Source organism: Monodon monoceros, unplaced genomic scaffold (genome assembly GCF_005190385.1).
Source record: "Monodon monoceros isolate NGI ecotype Baffin Bay Population unplaced genomic scaffold, NGI_Narwhal_1 Super_Scaffold_2, whole genome shotgun sequence".
NCBI classification, from domain to species: Eukaryota; Metazoa; Chordata; class Mammalia; order Artiodactyla; family Monodontidae; genus Monodon; species Monodon monoceros.
This window is the reverse complement of record NW_021703776.1, coordinates 68,446,990-68,465,264: the sequence shown is the minus strand read 5'-3', so window position 1 is coordinate 68,465,264 and position 18,275 is coordinate 68,446,990. Positions and strand designations below refer to the sequence as shown.

Genomic DNA, 18,275 nt, shown 5'->3' with positions numbered 1-18,275 from the left:
TTGACAAATGACTTAGGTATGGGGATGAGTTAAAGATGATTCCAGAAATTTCCAAACTGAGTGACCAGGGGAATGGTGGTACTATTATATAAGAAAAGGGAAACAAGCAAACTACAAATTTTGGTAGACGAAAAATAAGTTCAGTTTTAGACACATTAAAATTAAGATGTTGATTGAAAATTCATATGGAAAAGTTCAACATAATGCAAGTTAGAACTGGAGTTTAGAGGTAAGCCAGGAAGAAAGCTGGAGATGAACCAATCAATGGATATTTACTCTGACTGCCTGTTGTGTGCCAGGACCAAAATTTAAGCCATCAGCATAGCAGTGGTATTGACGAGAGTGCACCCCCTGGAAGGGGGGCCTTGGAAAACTTACCCATTTAAAAGAAAAGAGGGAAAAGAACCACTGGAGGAGATTAAGGTAGAATGATGGGATCAAGGGAATATTTTTAAAGAAGGAAGCTAAAAGGGAGGAAGGTATACAAGCTATTCAAACCCTCAAGAATCTTTCCTAATTCTGTAGTTCCACCTTCAGAGTACAGATGAAAAATTTCAAAAAGTGTCAAGTAGGAATCAAGCTCTTCAAAAAGAAAACTGGGAACTCAGACACATCTCATAAATGTCACAAGGAACCAGTGAGGTCTAAAAAAGAATGGAAAAAGTGGATCATTTAGATACTATATGCCTCCAGCCACTCACACAGAAACAGATTTTTTTACCCCCCAAAAAATGGGGCTTGGAAAAAACACCAATGTGAACTTAGCAATATAGTGAGTGCTAATGAAGGATATTTAAATATAAGACATAATTCCTACCTCAAAGAAATTACGAAGTCATTTTGAATTAACAGCAAATCATACACAGGTATTTACACTAAATCCTTTATTTAGAGTTCCAAATGACTTTTTATTTAAAATTTGTTTTTGGCCATGCCACGTGGCTTGCGGGACCTCAGTTCCTCGACCAGGGATCGAACCTGTGCCCCCTGCTGTGGAAGCACAGAGTCCTAACCACTGGACCGCCAGGGAATTCCCTAGAGTTCCAAATGAGAGAGTACCTATGAACGATACCTATGCAAGTCATCACTAATGCAAATCAGGAGAGCAAATGCCAATCTAGTTTGAGGGTCCTCTCTCATGGACTTGAGATCCTACTGACACTGAGCTGAGTTCATTGAAAAACACAGACTGGATTATATACCCATTACCATGAAGCAATTTAAATGGTTTAAACTACATTTAAGTGCCTTTCAGGAATGGTATACCAACTCACACTCTTTTAAGTGGCTGAAAAAGTGCTTGTCCTTTAATATTCTTGCCACCATTTAGGTCACTGTTCTCAAATCTTGTTAATTTGATAAAAGAAAAAATGTGCGTTATTACTTTTGTTGAAGACTGGTTCATTTGATCATTTGGACTTCTTTCTGGAAATGTCTGTTACTGACTTGTAGAGCTCGTTGTACATAAAAGAGAGACATCCTGTCATTATTGCCAACTCCCACAGGAAGATCACCCACACCAACCTCCTGCTTCCACACTACAGAGCATAAAATTACAATGAAATGTCTGACTGCAAATTCAGCCTGTCTTCCTGTTACTTGGCAAATCTTTTCTTTTTGTTGATCTTCTAGCTACCATTCCCAGTGGTAGCCTATTGTAAGCCTCCTCTGCTTTCCTGAAAGTCCAATCCTAGCCTGAATCCCCTCCCTACACAGACCTATAAGATAATGAGCATCCAGGACAGAGCAACTATCAGAGCCTAGAATAAAAAAGAGTACAAGAGTTGTGGGAAGCAGAGTAAATAACTACTAGACTCGCATGGCGTGGCATGGCTTAAAAAGGCAGGTATTAGGCACACCACTGGTATACAGGCACACCACTCAGCTTTGCTTCTCATTCACTAAGTGCTCCTGGACAAAATCATCTTTCTATGCCACAGTTTCCTCATCAGTAGAGCAGCATTTAATAGCTATCTCACAGGGTTGCTATGAAGCAAGGATCTAATGCAAAGGCATGGCATATGGCTGGCACTCAGTAATTGCTAGTTTCTTTCCACATCTCCAAGTTGGTCTGTAGTCAGAACTTGCCAGTTTTAAATGGATTTTTATACAGCTACATTTATCATCTTTTCTTCATTTCACTCTCATGGGCAATGAAGAGACATCAATGGGTCTTTCTCATTAGAAAGTCAATCCTGGCACCAAAGGATTTCCATGATTTAGCTTCATCTTACCTCTTCAAACCTATCTCACACTCCTCCAAAAATCTTTCAGATCAGACTTAACTTTCCTGAATATACTTTGAACATACAGATCCATATGTATTTTCCTCCCTTTTCTACAACTCTCCAAATACCCAAATCCATCTCACTGTTAAGACACAATATATTGTTATTTGTATTACTGGCAACATTTATTGAGTGCTTTCTACATAGCAGATACTATCGTAAGTATATCACATGCATTATCTCACTTAATCTTCACAAGCCCTACATTCTATCATTATCTCCATTCCCAAGAACACATGTTTGTGGTTTTTCTCTAGATTGTACACTCTTTTATGACATGAACCATGCCTTGTGCTTCTTTGTATGATCATCTAGTTAAGCAGGAATTCAATGAACATGAATGTATGTATACACTGACTGCAATTTCATCATATTTTGTTTCTTTTAAGCTGCCATAACACTCACTTTCATCAAATCTACTACTCTGACAAAGTATAAAGTTGGTAAAAAGATGGGACGTTGTGATTTGTCATAAGAAATGTATATCTGGCTTTAGCCCCCATTCCTGGCACTTAGCTCCTAAAATCCAGGGAATTACTAAGTGTTGAGAGCTATAAATGTGTTTCTTGTTATGCTAACGAGCTGACTTTCAGAGAGTACTAGGTAACCTAAGGATGAGAGCCAACTATGTCATTTTGAGGGTTGGAACTTTCATTCCCCTCAATGGTCAATGATTTAATCAATCATGCCTAAGTAATGAGGTTTCCTAAAAACCCAAAAGGACATGGTTCAGAGTTTCCAGGTTGATGAAGCTCTCTGAAATTCATCTACATGCTGTCTTGGTGGGCCTCAAGTTCCATGGGGACAGAGCTTCTTTGTTCAGGATCTCACACTATGTATTTTTTCATCTGGCTGTTGATTCACATTCATTAATATCCTTTGTAATAAACCAGTAATCTATTGAGTAAACTAGTTTCCTGAGTTCTGTGAACCACTCTAGCAAATTAATCAAACCCAAGGAAGGGGGGTCATGAGAACCCCTTTATAGGGGTTCACAGCCAGTTGGTCAGAAGTACAGGTGACAACCTGGATTTGCGATTGGTATATGAAGTGGATAGCAGTCTTGTGGGACTGAGCCCTTAACCTGTGGGATCTGATGCTATCTTTGAGTAGACAGTGTCAGGACTGCGTTGAATTGTAGAACATGCAGCTGGTGTCAGAGAATTGCATGGTGGTGTGGGGAAAGAACCCACATGTTGGAGGTGGTTTCACAATCTTAAAAGGTTATCTAAGTTTTATAGATGTAGATATTTCTAGGGACTTGAGTCTGTCTACAGACATACAACAAAGATTCTGTGTATCGAGTAACGGTAATGGCTGCTGTGTTAGTTTGAGTTCTTGTAAAGAAATACATAGGGGTACTAGGATTATGTCAGTTTGATCATTTTTGATTAAGACCACTGTGAGTAAGAGTGAAAAAACTCATGGGAATAAAAAATTATGAATAAGTACTACCAAACAAAATCCATAAAATTTTACAGTCAATTTATCCTTATTCTGCAGATTTCTTAGATATTACAATAGGGAAAGAAGAGAAACTCAGGAAGTCCTGTTTCTTCACTGGGTTTGTTGCTATAGGAAAAGCATACTTTTTCTTACATAAATCAGTATCCAACAACATCATCTCATGTTTACATAATATAATGTGCTTCAGGGGACTTTCTCAAATCTTACGACTTTGGTAGACAGGATTTATTTTCCTCCTAGATCTCTTGAGGATTTAGCAGAAACACTGAAATCATAGTTTTCTTTCACAACATATCTAGCCAAGTCCAAAGATACAGGGAACACTTATAAGTAACCACTAAAGGAAGAGCAAGTCATTTTCAAGTAATAGTTGAGATTTAGTGACAAATAATGGAAAACTGGATACTTTTAAATAAAATTACTAACTTCAAAAAATTAACCAATTTCTGTTCAACTTCTGAAAATGAAAATTTTCACACCTGTATATGCTGTTATCTTTTTAAAAGACTAAAGATGCTGAGATTTTCAAATCAGCTTCCTTATCGTTAAGGCTGAAAATGAGAAAGACTATTATGATCAAACTATTTGCTTAATTCATAAAGGGGAACAAAAGAAGTGCTAGTGCATAGCACATTCCAGGGGGAGAAGAAAAGTTAATCAATTCAACTCAATTTTAGCTGAGGGCATTCTTCCACGATTGCTGAACCCTAGCATGTGTCAGGCAGCTAAAATTACACTAAAATGTGTAAGCTCTGTTGTTATTTTAGAGATAATCCAGGAAGCAAAACAAAGCCAAAAATTCTCTCTGCATTTTTAACATGAAATGCTTTAATCTTCAATCAAGTGTCTACCTTTCCTGTTTTAAGATCTTTATGTATTATCTCCTCTTTGTGTATGTTTGAAAGTTTCCAGAATAAAAACAAACAAAAAAGGGCAATAACAAAAATGATTTTGTATGTGTTTCCAACACACTGCTCATTCTTTAAAATAACTCTTACCAGTCTCTGCTTCTGAAGTTCTTCTCTAAGTATTCTATCTTCTGGTAAAACATCACACAGCAAAAAATAATTGTCTTGTTCTTCTGTTGAGAGATCAGGAAAATAAATAAGAAATGATATTTATCATTTTTTGAAAAAAAATTTATCTTTCTTAAGAGAAATATATCTATCTATGTCTATGACGATCTCTCTTCTGGTATATAGTTCTGTTTTAGCTTTACTGAAGTTATACAACATGAACAGAGCAATTTAATTTTAGCTACTATTTTAGAGAATTATAATTTAAGAAAGATTATTCCTTTGAATTTTTGGATTGCAGGGAAAAGATGGTAGTCAAGATGTACACTTACCAAATGGAGCTGTGGAATTGATTCTTATCACACTACAAAAATCTGTAATGGGCTGTTCAGTGAACCTTTTCCTCCAATATGAAATGTACCTTAGAACAATCAAAAACAAAGAATGGTGAGAAGACTCAATACCCTACTTACTTTAGAATGATAGGATTTTATAAGAACATTTAATTACCCTAAAGCAATAAATCAAATGTTGACTGAAAACTTCTAGCTAGAAAATTTGTAAATAGAAAGGCAGCAGAGCATTGTAGAAATATGAAATAAATATTTAATGAAATGACATTACCTTGTAAAGGCATGAAAATGATTAAATTTTACCATCCCCAAATTCAATAAAGAGACATATGGAAAAATTAAAATGAATTATTTTTATGTGATAATGAAGTTTTTTTGAAATCACATCTAAGTTTATATGAATTTAAAATGCAACAATGATTAAATAGGCTTTATCACACATTTTCCAATAAATTGAAAGTTAGGTGGTTATCTTATACATCAAAAGAACAGATCATGATAATGCAATGAGAAGTCAGTCTAAATTCAATATCTATATAACAAGATAGAACAATTCCATACGTCCACACTGTGTCTGAAATTTAGCTTTTAGAAAAACAGCCAAGCTTGCAATTCCTGTATCTAATGAGCTGAGTTAGAAGAAGGACACTGGCTATATGTAAAAGCAAAGCATAACACCCAGACCTGCATTATTTGATGAAAGAGGGAGTAAGATGACAGGATTCAACAAGCTGTTCATCTTTCCATTTATCTAACAAGATTTATATTGACAATTACAATTTCATTTATCAAAGAAGAAGAAGAAGAGAATGTGATCTGCTTCAAGGGGGAAAAAGGAAATGGAAAGGTTGACTCTGCAGTTGACAATTTATCAGGCTACATGTTGATGGATAAAAAAGGAAACTTACAACAAAGGATCAAAACCTGCACAAGAGATGGAACTTAGTTAAACAGACAAAGCACACAGAAAGAGTATATTTAAATGGCTTGATATAGCACCTGTGTCCTGCACATAGTAGGTTCACACTAAATGTTTTAAAGAGGTAGAAGAGCATTTGAAGATTCCTGTAAGGTTCTCTAAGTAGTTCTCCAGCTCCCAATATTTTGACTCCTTTTTAATCTCTCTTTTTCTTATTTTCCCAACCCATGGTGCTCTATAGAAAGGGCATTCATTATACATTAGGAAAAAAAAAATGTGCCGGGAGAGAGGTCTGAGAGAAAGAGAGAAACGTGACATGAGCTAACATAAAATATAAATGGATGACAACACTGAATATAGAATATATAAGTAAAAGAAGTAAAAGATGGGCTTCCCTGGTGGTGCAGTGGTAAAGAATCCGCCTGCCAATGCAGGGCACACGGTTTCGAGCCCTGGTCTGGGAAGATCCCACATGCTGTGGAGCAACTAAGCCCGTGTGCCATAACTACTGAGCCCGCGTGCGACAACTACTGAAGCCCGTGCGCCTACAGCCCGTGCTCCACAAAAAGAGAAGCCACCGCAATGAGAAGCCCGCACACCGCAGCCAAGAGTAGCCCCCACTCGCCGCAACTAGAGAAAGCCCGCGCACAGCAGCAAAGACCCAATGCAACCAAAAATAAATAAAAATAAGTAAATTTACCAAAAAAAAAAAGAAGTAAAAGAATAATGTATAACAATAGAACCACATGCTTTAGCTCTTCCTTCTCATGTATAACCATGCTGGCAACCTGGACGGGTAAGAAGGGGTAGAACTCTTTCCTTATAAAACAGTGCTAGACCTTATTTTAAGAGATCTGAAAATGATGTATCTGAGGCTCCAGCTCAGTCTCAAACCATAAATACTATAAATGATGAACCATGACCCTATGTCTAGCTCCCTGGCTCCCACATTAGAAGTATCAGAGCTGAAGGCATTTCAGGTCCATCAGAGTACACAAAAAGAGGAAAAGCACCTACAAAAGGCTGACACGTTATTCCCTTTGCCATGCTGGCCAGCTTCAGCACCCTCCACTCCCCAGTTATCTTACACAGTTAGTGTTATTCTCCTCTTTTCCATTCCCCACTAGTTGCTTTTCCTTCCCCTCCAGGGGAAACAGAAAGAAAAGGGAGTCAAGTTTTATCTGGAGTTTCCTCATGGCTACCACTAGAACACACCAAGGAGAGGTTCATCACTCTTGATTACTACTCCACTGAAGGCTCTGTGGGTGCCACCCTCTGGAGAAAACAGAATAGTTGTTGTCAGCCCTTTATATTATTTCCACTATGAGCCTACAGTTCGTTAAAAGGCAGTGATAATTACATGTAAAAAATTACATGAAGCAGATGACCTGGTAAGAGCAGATACTAGTGACCAGACTGGCCTTTGAATTGTCACTGACTAATTCTTTAACAGAGTCAACACAATAAGAGTCTCTTATCTGCACAGATCTTGAGCTAGAAGTAGTTGTGCTTTTTAAATTAAGATGATGGGCCAACCCTTGTGGCTGACGTTTTATTAACTGACTCCACCAGCCCTGCAGGCAACAGGGAAGAGAGAAGCAGGGACTTTGCATTCAGAGATATGAACCTGAATTAAAAGATTTTTTAACCTTTCTGACACTCAGCTTACTCATTTGCAAAATGGATTGTTGATAATTAAACAGGATAACACATGTAAAGCAGTGTCCACCATGCTGGGTGTTTAATAAATGAAAGTTATTATTATAAGAAAAAGTAACATATTTAGATAAGATTAAAGTAGTAAAGAATTTGTTATTCCAGAGAAATACTGGTATCTAAAACAACAACAAAAACAACAATGATAACGTTTCATCAAGCATTTAATGAGCAAATTAAAATAGTTATATGAGTAGTGTCAGAGGGCACACACAAGTGGCTGAGGCGGGGAAGAGTAGAGTGATGATGATGACGGTGATCAGAAGGATATCAGTTACTAGCAGCTACCATTACTGAGACCCTACCTGCCCAAGGTCACACAATTAGAATGTTAGAATTGGGATCTGTTGTCTCCAAATCCAAACTCAAGTCTCCTACAACACAATGCCTCTCATGTCACGTGAGGACCAATCTACACAAGAATTTCAGAAAAAGGCAGAAACAGGAGAAAGCCTCCAGAATTACAGTTGTAATGGATACTTGAAGAATTTTCTTCCTTAGAGACCAAGGAGAATGCTTTTTCACATGGCAAAACTGAAGTACAGACATGAAGTCTGAGGGGAGAGGGAAGGTCTTCCCTTTCTGAAAAGCATATTACCTAAAAGCAGCTCTTGGTCTGAACTGCTCCTAACTTCCTGCCCAAGTGTTGAAAGTTGACACCAGCTGTTTGGGACTGTTGAATTGGAACTGCTTGACTAAGCAAAAGGTACAGTACCTACAGAGGCACTGATTCCGCTGATGTCCTGATTCCAAAAGTCAATGGCTCTTAGTCTCTAAGGACTTCCATGTTGAGTCCTTTTCTCCTTGATCTTTGAAGAGAAGGCTCACATCACGTATTTGTTTTGTATCACAGTTTACCTCAGTGTGGTAGGCACAAGGGAAGTGATTACTAACATCGGCTGACTTAAAATCATGGGGAGATTCTGTCTGACAAAACTTCAGTTACCCTCTTCAAATAGTTAAGGCGTCCAATGGGATGAAGAGAGAGAAGATACTGTTATATGCTCATGTCTGGTAGTCTTTACATTGGTTAAAAGCTATTTTATTGCTCCATGAACAAGTGGTCATGAATTCTGGAAAGGATGTTTTTCAGACACCATCTCTAAGAGCATCTCTGAGATGTTGTTAGGTAGCTTCTGGGGGAAGAAGGATAAAGCAGGTAGTAGGCCAGTCCAATAGGCACAAAGGTGTCATCTGAGTGGTCTCCTCCTGACCAAAGGCTGGGTGACAATAACATCAAAGGGAAAAAGAATCATGTTACAAAAGCAAAATATAATCATAAACTACCATATAACTTAAACATATACAATTATGTATCATATCTTATTGTGGTATACTATATAAATAGATCTGAATTGCAACAAACTTTTGACCTAAGTCTAAATTTAAGATGTATCCTAGTTATCACACAATAGCACTTTTTTAGTTTATAATTAAAATTAAGAGGTATCAATATGTCCATTTCCCTGTGGTTGGTAAAAGCATTCAGATAAATTGTATTCAATTGAGAGATGTTTTAAAGATAGCAGATGTTCAATACATGCACTGGTGGCATTTTTTCCCACCCACTAAAATTTATTGTTCCATGTTAAGGTATCACTTAGTACTTCTTCATTTTTTCCTACTTCTTTAGTTTGTTTAAAGCAACCACTCAATATATAAAGGAAGCCAAGAAATAATATGTGGTATGAACCCTTTAATTGGAGGACAGTTATCACAGCATTTCATATTTTATTAAAAAGCCATAAAAGTAATTATTAGGTCACCAGCAAATACCTTCTTTTAAAAGAACTTTAATCACATCTCACAAGAAATCCTTGTAGTAATATCATCTTGCCTGCCCAGCTCCCCATTGTAACTGGCGTGCTTATTGACAGAAGCATAAAGATTTGAGATATAGTCATTAATTAAGTAGCACTGAATGAGTGGACTCTAATATAGAAAGGGGCAAGAATTAAGGAGTTAACATTTTTCTTCTGGAAAAATTTTATCTACTGAATAAAGCTAGCAAGTAGCTCAGTATAAATAACTATGTTAATAAACGGCTCAAAGGAGAGACTTTTACTTTTGTTTTATTTGCTCTGAGAAAATTTTACTGTTACTTTGTTCCAATAAAGAAAATGTTAAATATATTTAAACGGAAACTTTAGAGCTTATTTCTTACAAAGGACAAGGTAAGTCCATCTCTTATCTATTATTTATCGTCTTTATTACTTATTGTACTCAGAAGCAACAACTCCTCTCTGAAAAGTTTTATATATATATAAGAATTATTCAACCTATAAAGAAGTTCTGAGTGAATTAACTCATGCCAATTGAACCTCTCACTATCCCTCCCTCCCCTCAATAACTGCTAAGAAAAAGTCACATAGGTTGTTACATAATATTGAGCAGAGTTCCCTGTGCTATATACAGTAGGTCCTTGTGGAACCTAAATGGGAAAAGAATTTGAAAAAGAATAGATACTTGTATATGTATAACTGAATCTCTCTGCTGTACACCTGAAACTAACACAACATTGTTAATATATTAAATGGTATTTAAAAATAACAAAGTTTAGCCATATCCATTCCTGGTCAGTGTGAATTAATCACATTTTTACTTCCTGAGGGTGAAACTTCTATTTAATTAGGAGGAGAGTTGACAAGGAAAATCTAGGTTTCCAAATTTAAAGTACATATTAACTACACACTTCATTTAGAAAGCACTTATATCAGACATGCATCTTTTTCTTTTTAATTAAAGCATCCATTTTATTACATAACTGCATTTATAGTGTGATTGATCTCAATATTTAATTATTAACTCCTAAGCCCTGAGACCTAGTAAATAATGATTTTCCTGCCCACATACAGATGAGATTGACAACAATGATAAAAGAGATTGATTAGTACAAATATAGCCACTTAGCCATCATACATAAGTACAAAGGATAAAATACGAACTGATTCAGACATTTCTCACAGATTTTAGAAGAAGACAAAGAAAATCTTAACATTACTCAATTATCACTGGTTGATCATCATATTTTTCTGCAATTCCTGAGGGAGAATTTGCATTTATGTGGTAAAAAAGAGTAAAAAAAAAAAAAAAGTTTTACATCAAAGAAAGGCCAAGTGATAGGAAATTTATAAAAGAATAACTCTTTTGATAGTCCTGTCAATGGTTATTTGAATAAGAGAAGAATTCAAAGCTCTCTAGCCTAAGAAATGTCTAAAACAAAATCGACAGATCTGACCACCTATAACTAGGTATCATATAAGAGAAAACTCCCAGAATACTCCCAACACACACACATGTGTATATACATATACAAATTTTAATTGAAAATAAAGAATAATGAATGAGAATGAGAAGCACAGAGTGTTTCCTCTGAAGGCATGTAAGAATTAGTTTATTCCAGTAGTTGGTGGCATATATTGTTCATATAACTCTCCTTCCCTATTCTATCTCTGCCCCCTAACCATACAGCCCCAAAGTCTGCTCACAAGTAGCAATGCTGAGTGGATGGATATAAGGGGCCATAACAGAGACAGCACACAGCAGACATTCATTATTGGTGCTATGCATCTGAGAAGGCCAAGAAGGGCTAGAGAATAGCTAATATTGCCCCTTTGAGCACTGTGGCTATTTGTCCTTAAAAACAAACTGCCATTCTAGAAGTTTAGAGTACTTAGAAACTTAAATGAAAATTTCTCAAAACAAATTTTACAAATGATAATTAGGTCTTCAGACCAGCATAAATGCCTATTGAAATCTTAAGCTACCGTTGCAGGAAGCTAAGACTTCAAATATATCTTTTGTAATCAAAATATAATTAAAAATTTGGCTACCATTTATTGTGTATAAAAGATATCTCAGACACTGGTGCTATACATGCCCTGTTTTATATAATGCTCAATAATATTATGAGGGCTGGTGTTACCCCCATTCTATAGATGAGAAAACTGATGCTTAGAGTGGTAAGTAGCTTGCTGGAACCATGTGGTAAAGAAAGTCACCGAGTCTGCATTCAATCCTAGGCCTTCCAGGTTTCACAGTCCACTCTTAATAATACAGCTTGTTGCTTGCAAAACCCATTCTAAGAAACAAGTTGCTTGCTAAGAATAATGTGGTCTGGGAGATACAGAGTTTAGATGCAGGGATTTTGTAATATCTGGGCTACTCTAACGTTTTGTAGGGAAATCAATGCAGAACATCTCAAAATGGGACCCTACCAGATATACCAAAATATGTGCTTTCAGTAACTATACAAAGCCAGTTAACTACACTGATATTGTTTATATGGAAAATGATTCCAAATTTCAACTAATAATGACCTGTACATAACTACTCCACTATATCTGCTTAAGAGAAGGCATTTCTCTTAGACAATCACTACCAAGAATTAGTCTAGAATTAGTGACTATAATTAGCTCACTTTGGGGGCCTGGTTGTATAGGTCAGGTTCCTACATTTCACACATGCCCAATGTTGGCAGTTCTTCAACTACTCACATCTACTCTTTATCCTCTTCCTCTAAGTACCTCAGTCACTGACCTTAATTGCTGTCTACTCTTATAGCCCTCTGCCTTGTTGAAAGACTCAATATTTTCCTGGTTTTCAACCATATAACAGCATTTAAGCTGACAGGTGTTTGGATGATAAGCTTTTGGCTTAAAAGGCTCCAAGTATCTCTTTCCCCCAAAACTGCCCTTTGGGTGGCCTTTTACCAAGTCTATTCTCACCTTTCTGGAAGAACTCACTTAGCTGGAGAATGCATATGTCCTGAAACATGGAAAGAACATCAATCTGATAGAGATCAACAATGTCCAAAATTTCATGGAATGTGGTAAAGGGAATATTATTGACTCTTCGGAAAGTTGGTCTGCTTCCAGAATTTGTAGGACATGCAAAGGTATGTGACATTTTCAAACATAACTTACACACTCATGAAGGCAAATAAGTACAAAGTTTAAAAAAGACTAAGGTGAAACCTGATAATATGAATTTTCATATTTCTATAGGAATAATTTTATATATGCTATGCCTTTCCTTTAAGAAATAATAAACAATTCTTTTATGGATAAAAACAAAATTTACCTTTGGAAATCAGCAACCAACTTAACATCAGCTATGACAGTCTTATGTTCAATGATCATGTGCTTCAGAAGTTTGTCTTGTTCATCTATAAGAAAATGTTCTTCACAGAAAATACAAGGCACAGATGGAGAACCTTCTAAACTGGTGGTGCCACCTGGATTTTCTGGCAGGGAAAGCGGCTCCAGGATACAATCCTTACTGTCTGGGAGAGACAAAAAGAAAAAGAAAAAAAAAAGCTGAAATCCACTCTCTTTAGAAGGATGATTTCTCACCTCCTGCATTAAAAGGATCCTAAAGATATTTACATAATTCCAAAAAAGAAAATACACAGTACCAGAGAGCAGGATACTTTATTACAATTTTAAATAGCTTCTGTAACCCAGAGGCAGGGAGTATAACAAAGCAGCTCAAACTCCCCATTTGCCAGCTTGAATTGGGAAAACCCACTTGTCAGGACAGCTGTTCAAGCCTTCTTCTTGGATACCGGCCAATGGCAGCAAATCTAGGGGTACCTGGAGGGGGAAGGCTGCAACACACTGGGTTAAGGTTCTAAGGCCCATTTGTGACCTATGGCTGAAAGTCATCACGCTGGGAGGCAAATGGTATATATTGAGGCTACAGGTGATGCCAGGACAATCTTTTAAGCTGCTTCCTGTTACACCTGCAAACTCTTTCCTGTTTCTGATTATTTGTCATGTGCGAAGAAGACAGGTCTCATATTGGGTTAACACAGCATGTGCTGCGTGGCCCAGGTGGCAATTTTTGATGTTGATTTATATCTATCATTTGATTATATAATTATGTATCATAATTCAAGTTCTTGCAAACAAAGAGATGAATGCTCAATTACTAGACATACATGCTAAACATTTTTCTTGTCTACACTATTCCTTTTCCTAACATCACCTATAGTATCCTTAAGAGTTGAAGTATGTAAGGTCTACAGCTCTGAATTCAGGGCCTCAAACTATAGCCAGTTGTGTCAGGAGTCCTCTTCAGTCTTCTAGGGTGGAAGGCTGGACCTGTCACCTTATGCAGGCTACTGAGTAGTCAGCAACAAGGTAACTAGCGTAAGGCATTTGGCATCTGAGGAAGGGCAGGAGACCTTCTTTGGAAAGAAAGACAGCTATTTCACAGACAGCAATCTTTGGAATTAGGTTACTATTAATTCTACTGTTAAATTTTACTCCTTATTTGTATTTTACTTTACCTATTTTTAAAGGCCTTCTTAATTGAATAATTAATTGAATCAGTTACTGGTACACTGCTGACCATGGCCTAAGAACTGGATAAATGATGTAAGAGGGCAGCACTCATTCACTCACTTAACAAAAATTAGCTGAGTATCTACTGAGTTTTTTCCTGCTTGACTTTGCATGACACTATTCTTACCATCAAGGCCTAAGTGCTTGAAATTTGTTTGAAGGTAAAGATAAGTTAAAAGGATAAAGAGAGAGAGAGAATGTATAGGATTTATGGGAACATGGGGATACAGCAGTCACCTAAGTGAGCTGGAGAGGGAACATGTCCCATACGGGATGTCCTCTAATACATCACTCATAATAAAGTATGCTAAATCAAACTGTTTATCTTAGTTACCTAAAATTATTAAATACCTGGAAAGAAGAAAACAGGGTACACATGACAATAGGGAGAGTATTAAAAATATTTAAGCACTTTAGAAGCACTATTAGTAAGACTGGTGTGTTACCCATTATTATATTCATTAAATTAGGTAATGAAATCAAGTTCTGGAATGCTATAGCTCTTTAGTTGCAGGATATATTTTTCAGTTATAGGTTAAGTTCTGCAGGAACTTAAACCTGCATGTGAAAAATAGGATGGGGAAAAAGGTAAGTGATGTACTCATGAAACTCTGTAATAATATTTTACGTTCCCTAGAATAGGAAAACAAAAGGCAGCATATTCTAAATAAACGTTAGTAACATTACCTGCCATCTAGGAAATAACAAGTACTGTACTATATTCTTCTTCCCAAATTTGACTGAGGCATCTGTAAATTCATTTTTCTTAACTGAAGAAAGCAAACACTATATTAATAATCACCACCAACAGCAAGAACTAACCTTACTAGGTGTTTGCTATTTGTAAATTACCAGCAAAGTGTTTTAGGGCACTTTCTCAATTAACCCTAACTACCTTATTCGATTAGTACTATTACAACCTCCATCTTCCAGATGAGAATTGAGACTTAGAAAAGTTAAATAATTTCCCCAAGTCACAGTGTTAGTAAATGGCCTAAACTTACTAATTTGAGCCTAAATTCAAACACTACATTTTTCTGCCTCCAACCCCAAAAGGCAATTCCTCAACTGTGTTTCTTGTTTAAACTATGTTCAGTGCTGTTTTGAATTCATATGTACTTGTAAGTCATACTAAATTTATATGCATTCTGCCGTGTCCTGCAGCCTCCCCCATACCACCTCCACCAGCAACTCTTAAACCTCAGTAGCCCACATCCTTCAAAACCACTGGGTACTCTACCATTGTCTTCTTTCCTGAGACTTTACTGCAAACTCTACTATTCTTCTGTGGCTCATGTCTCTTCCCTTTTGTTTGTTCAATGCCAGTTTCTCTTTTTTCAAATTATTCCTCAGAGAAGGGACCTAAATGTTCACACATACTAGAACCAAATTGCTTACTGTCACTGTAAGGGTATACAGGAACAAAATCATGAATCTACAGATTTCATGTATGAGGAACTTGTGGTTTGAGAGGTACTAAGTTGTATTTGGGAACTTGAGTTGCTATACATCCATAAAATAAAAAAAATTAATAGAAAAAAACATTTTTAGATCACAACGTTCTACAATTTTCTCCTGATTCCATAATCATTTAGCACTGTGTTCAAATTTATAACAGCATTGATCATAAGAAGTAATCTGTTCACCTTCAGACTGTTAGTCTCTGGAAGACAAGGTGAGTCCTGGTCATCTTTATTTACTTGGCACAAATACTGTGCATTATTATCCTACCATGAGTACCCACCATCAATGTGTTTACTTTGCGCCAGGCATTGTTAAGCACTTTACAGGTACAGTATTAATTCAATTAACCCTTACGGTAATCCTATGACAGAGAGTCAATTTCTACTCTTATTTTACAGTTGAGGAAACTTAGTCACTGAAAGGCTAAGTGACTTGCCCTTCAGATAGCTAGTAAGTGGTCGAGTCAGGATTTGAATCCAAGCAGTTCGGCTCAAGCATTTGCACTCTCAACCTATACCTAACTCTAAGGAGTTTAGACTTTTCCTTATAGGAAGGGTCTCTCCTGTTTTAAACTGATATGGGGAGAATGGATTGGAAAGAGGACAAGTCTAAAGATGGGGAGACCGACCAGTTAGGAGACTACTGCAGATGTCCAAGTTTGAGAGCTTGTCTGACGCAGCAATGTTAGCAGTGCTTAGAAGAGAGGAATAGAGAAGAGGCTACAAAGATGAAACTGACAGTTCCTGATTAATGGCTGGCCACAGGGAGTAAAGAAAAAGGAGATGAGGAAGACTCCCAGGTTTCTGGCTGGAAAGACTGTATGAATGGGGGTACCAGTCACAAATCTAGAAATACATGTAGAGAAGCAGGATTTTTGTTTTCTGAGAGGGATGGATAATGAGTTAAGTTTTAGATAGCTCAGGTGATCTGCTCAGAATTTAGATATTCCTGACAGGGCTTGTGGACAAAGGCAGCAGTAACTGGTGTCTCATGCGATGCACCTGTGCTATTCTTTGTGTTTGCCAGCTGTCCCTCACTCTGTCCCCCCACCTTCGCCCCACAGCTGTTTGTGGGCTTGACCTACTCCATCTCTCCATGCTCAACAATACAAATATCTCTGTTGTAATTAATTGTTTTCACATATATCTCTGCCACTAGGGTAGTCTAGTGAATTCCTCAAGGTCAAGGACTAAGTCTTACTTATTTTCAGGTCTCTGGTATCGATTATACAGTGCCTGAAACATAGATTGTATTTCACAAGTGTTTGCTGAACAAAGAAATAAAAGAATGAAAAATGGACCAGAGGTACTTACAACTAGAGTTACACCTTTAACTCAGTTTCTAGGTAAATTCTATTTTAGGGAACACCTGTGGCTGTCTGTCTTTAGGAGAACTTTCTCTGCCCAGGATTGAGAGTAGTCCAACTATAATTATAGCCAGATATTCAGTCCTGTGAGCCTTGGTGTTAACAGGCACACTGCTAATTAATAAATAATGATGTAAAAATTACATTGAATTCTGAGATAACAATAAATACTATTGAGTGTAATAAAAGTATTTCATCTTTAATTAGGGATTTCAAAATTATTTTTAATTTTTCATGTAAAGATACTCTCTAGTAAACAAGGAACAAGCATCATTTGGAATGCTGAGTCAGTTATAACCACTCCATCTGAGGATGTTTCTGTGGGATAGACCCCAATCCTCTGTATATATTTTACTTTAGAGCAGTGACTTCCAAATTAAGTTTCATCACCTGGGAGGCTTTTTAAAAGTACTGATTTCAAGACCTTATTGTAGACAGAGGAACTGTAATTTTTACCAAGCAGTAGTCTCTACACTGAAGCCTGGGAATCAGTGGTTCAGAGGATGATCACATGGGGACTGTGGGTCTCCTGATCATATATATACCAGAGTGTGGATACCTTGGACTCATGGAAAAATCCGTAAGTTAGGTGACAATGCCTTGTGGCAAAGCTAACTTTATAGTGTAGTCTGTCCTAGAGAGAGCCCCTCAAATGCTAAGCACTGTGTCAGCAGAGGAAACTCAGTAAGATCTAACAGTTTATTTCCAGCTGTCACCACAAGAATCATATCTACATCTTACCACATGGTAAAAAGACAACAGACGCAGAAATACGTAATTCTTTGCTACAAGAACTTTGAACTCTAAAAGGCCAAAGGAAGTAAATTATATCTAGCTCCTTTCAGCAAAGAGGCAAAGTATCTTGGAAATTCTGCTTTGGCTCAAAATCTGCTTCACACATTTGTTACAAATTAACAACAAATTATCTGCTCTAGTTCTCACTTTGAACAGCAACTCTGTTCAAATGAACTGTAAAAAATACCACTCCGAAAGAGCTGAATTTTTGAGGAGATCCTATGCTGATTATAAACAATTTTACTGACTCTGGGTAAGATCCTCAAAGTGTCAAATTATTATTTTAGGGTAGTGCTTTTCAAACCTTAATATTCATATAATCACCTGGAGATTTTGTTGAAATGCACCTGATTCAGTAGGTGTGGCGGCCAGGGAACTGTGCCAATCAAATGTCTTGCTGTTGTGACCATAATGCAAAGAAGGCCTTGGGTGCTGTGCTCTGAAATCCCACTTGCACTGAAGCCAAGCTTTCCATACACTGCTTTCATTAAATGATTGGAGGCAGCAGAAATAGCAAGGCAGACTCATTCCTGTGAGAGATGGA

The 18,275-nt window shown here is 37.0% G+C and overlaps 1 protein-coding gene across 4 annotated transcripts in view; it reads right to left on the bottom strand.

The window, feature by feature from the left end:
* ZNF277 (zinc finger protein 277) overlaps positions 1–18,275 on the bottom strand; it is a 124,812-nt gene that overhangs the window by 50,510 nt on the left and 56,027 nt on the right. For 3 of the 4 annotated variants that reach the window (XR_003795276.1, XM_029233868.1, XM_029233869.1), the window contains exons 2-4: positions 12,842–13,043; positions 5,104–5,192; positions 4,754–4,836 (exon numbers count right to left, since the gene is read on the bottom strand). Coding sequence is in view for 3 of the 4 variants with exons in the window: in XM_029233868.1 (XP_029089701.1) it covers positions 4,754–4,836; positions 5,104–5,192; positions 12,842–13,043 (374 nt within the window). In the remaining variant the exon portion in view is untranslated. The remainder of the gene's footprint in view (positions 1–4,753; positions 4,837–5,103; positions 5,193–12,841; positions 13,044–18,275) is intronic. The other variant, XM_029233870.1, reaches the window with a different exon arrangement.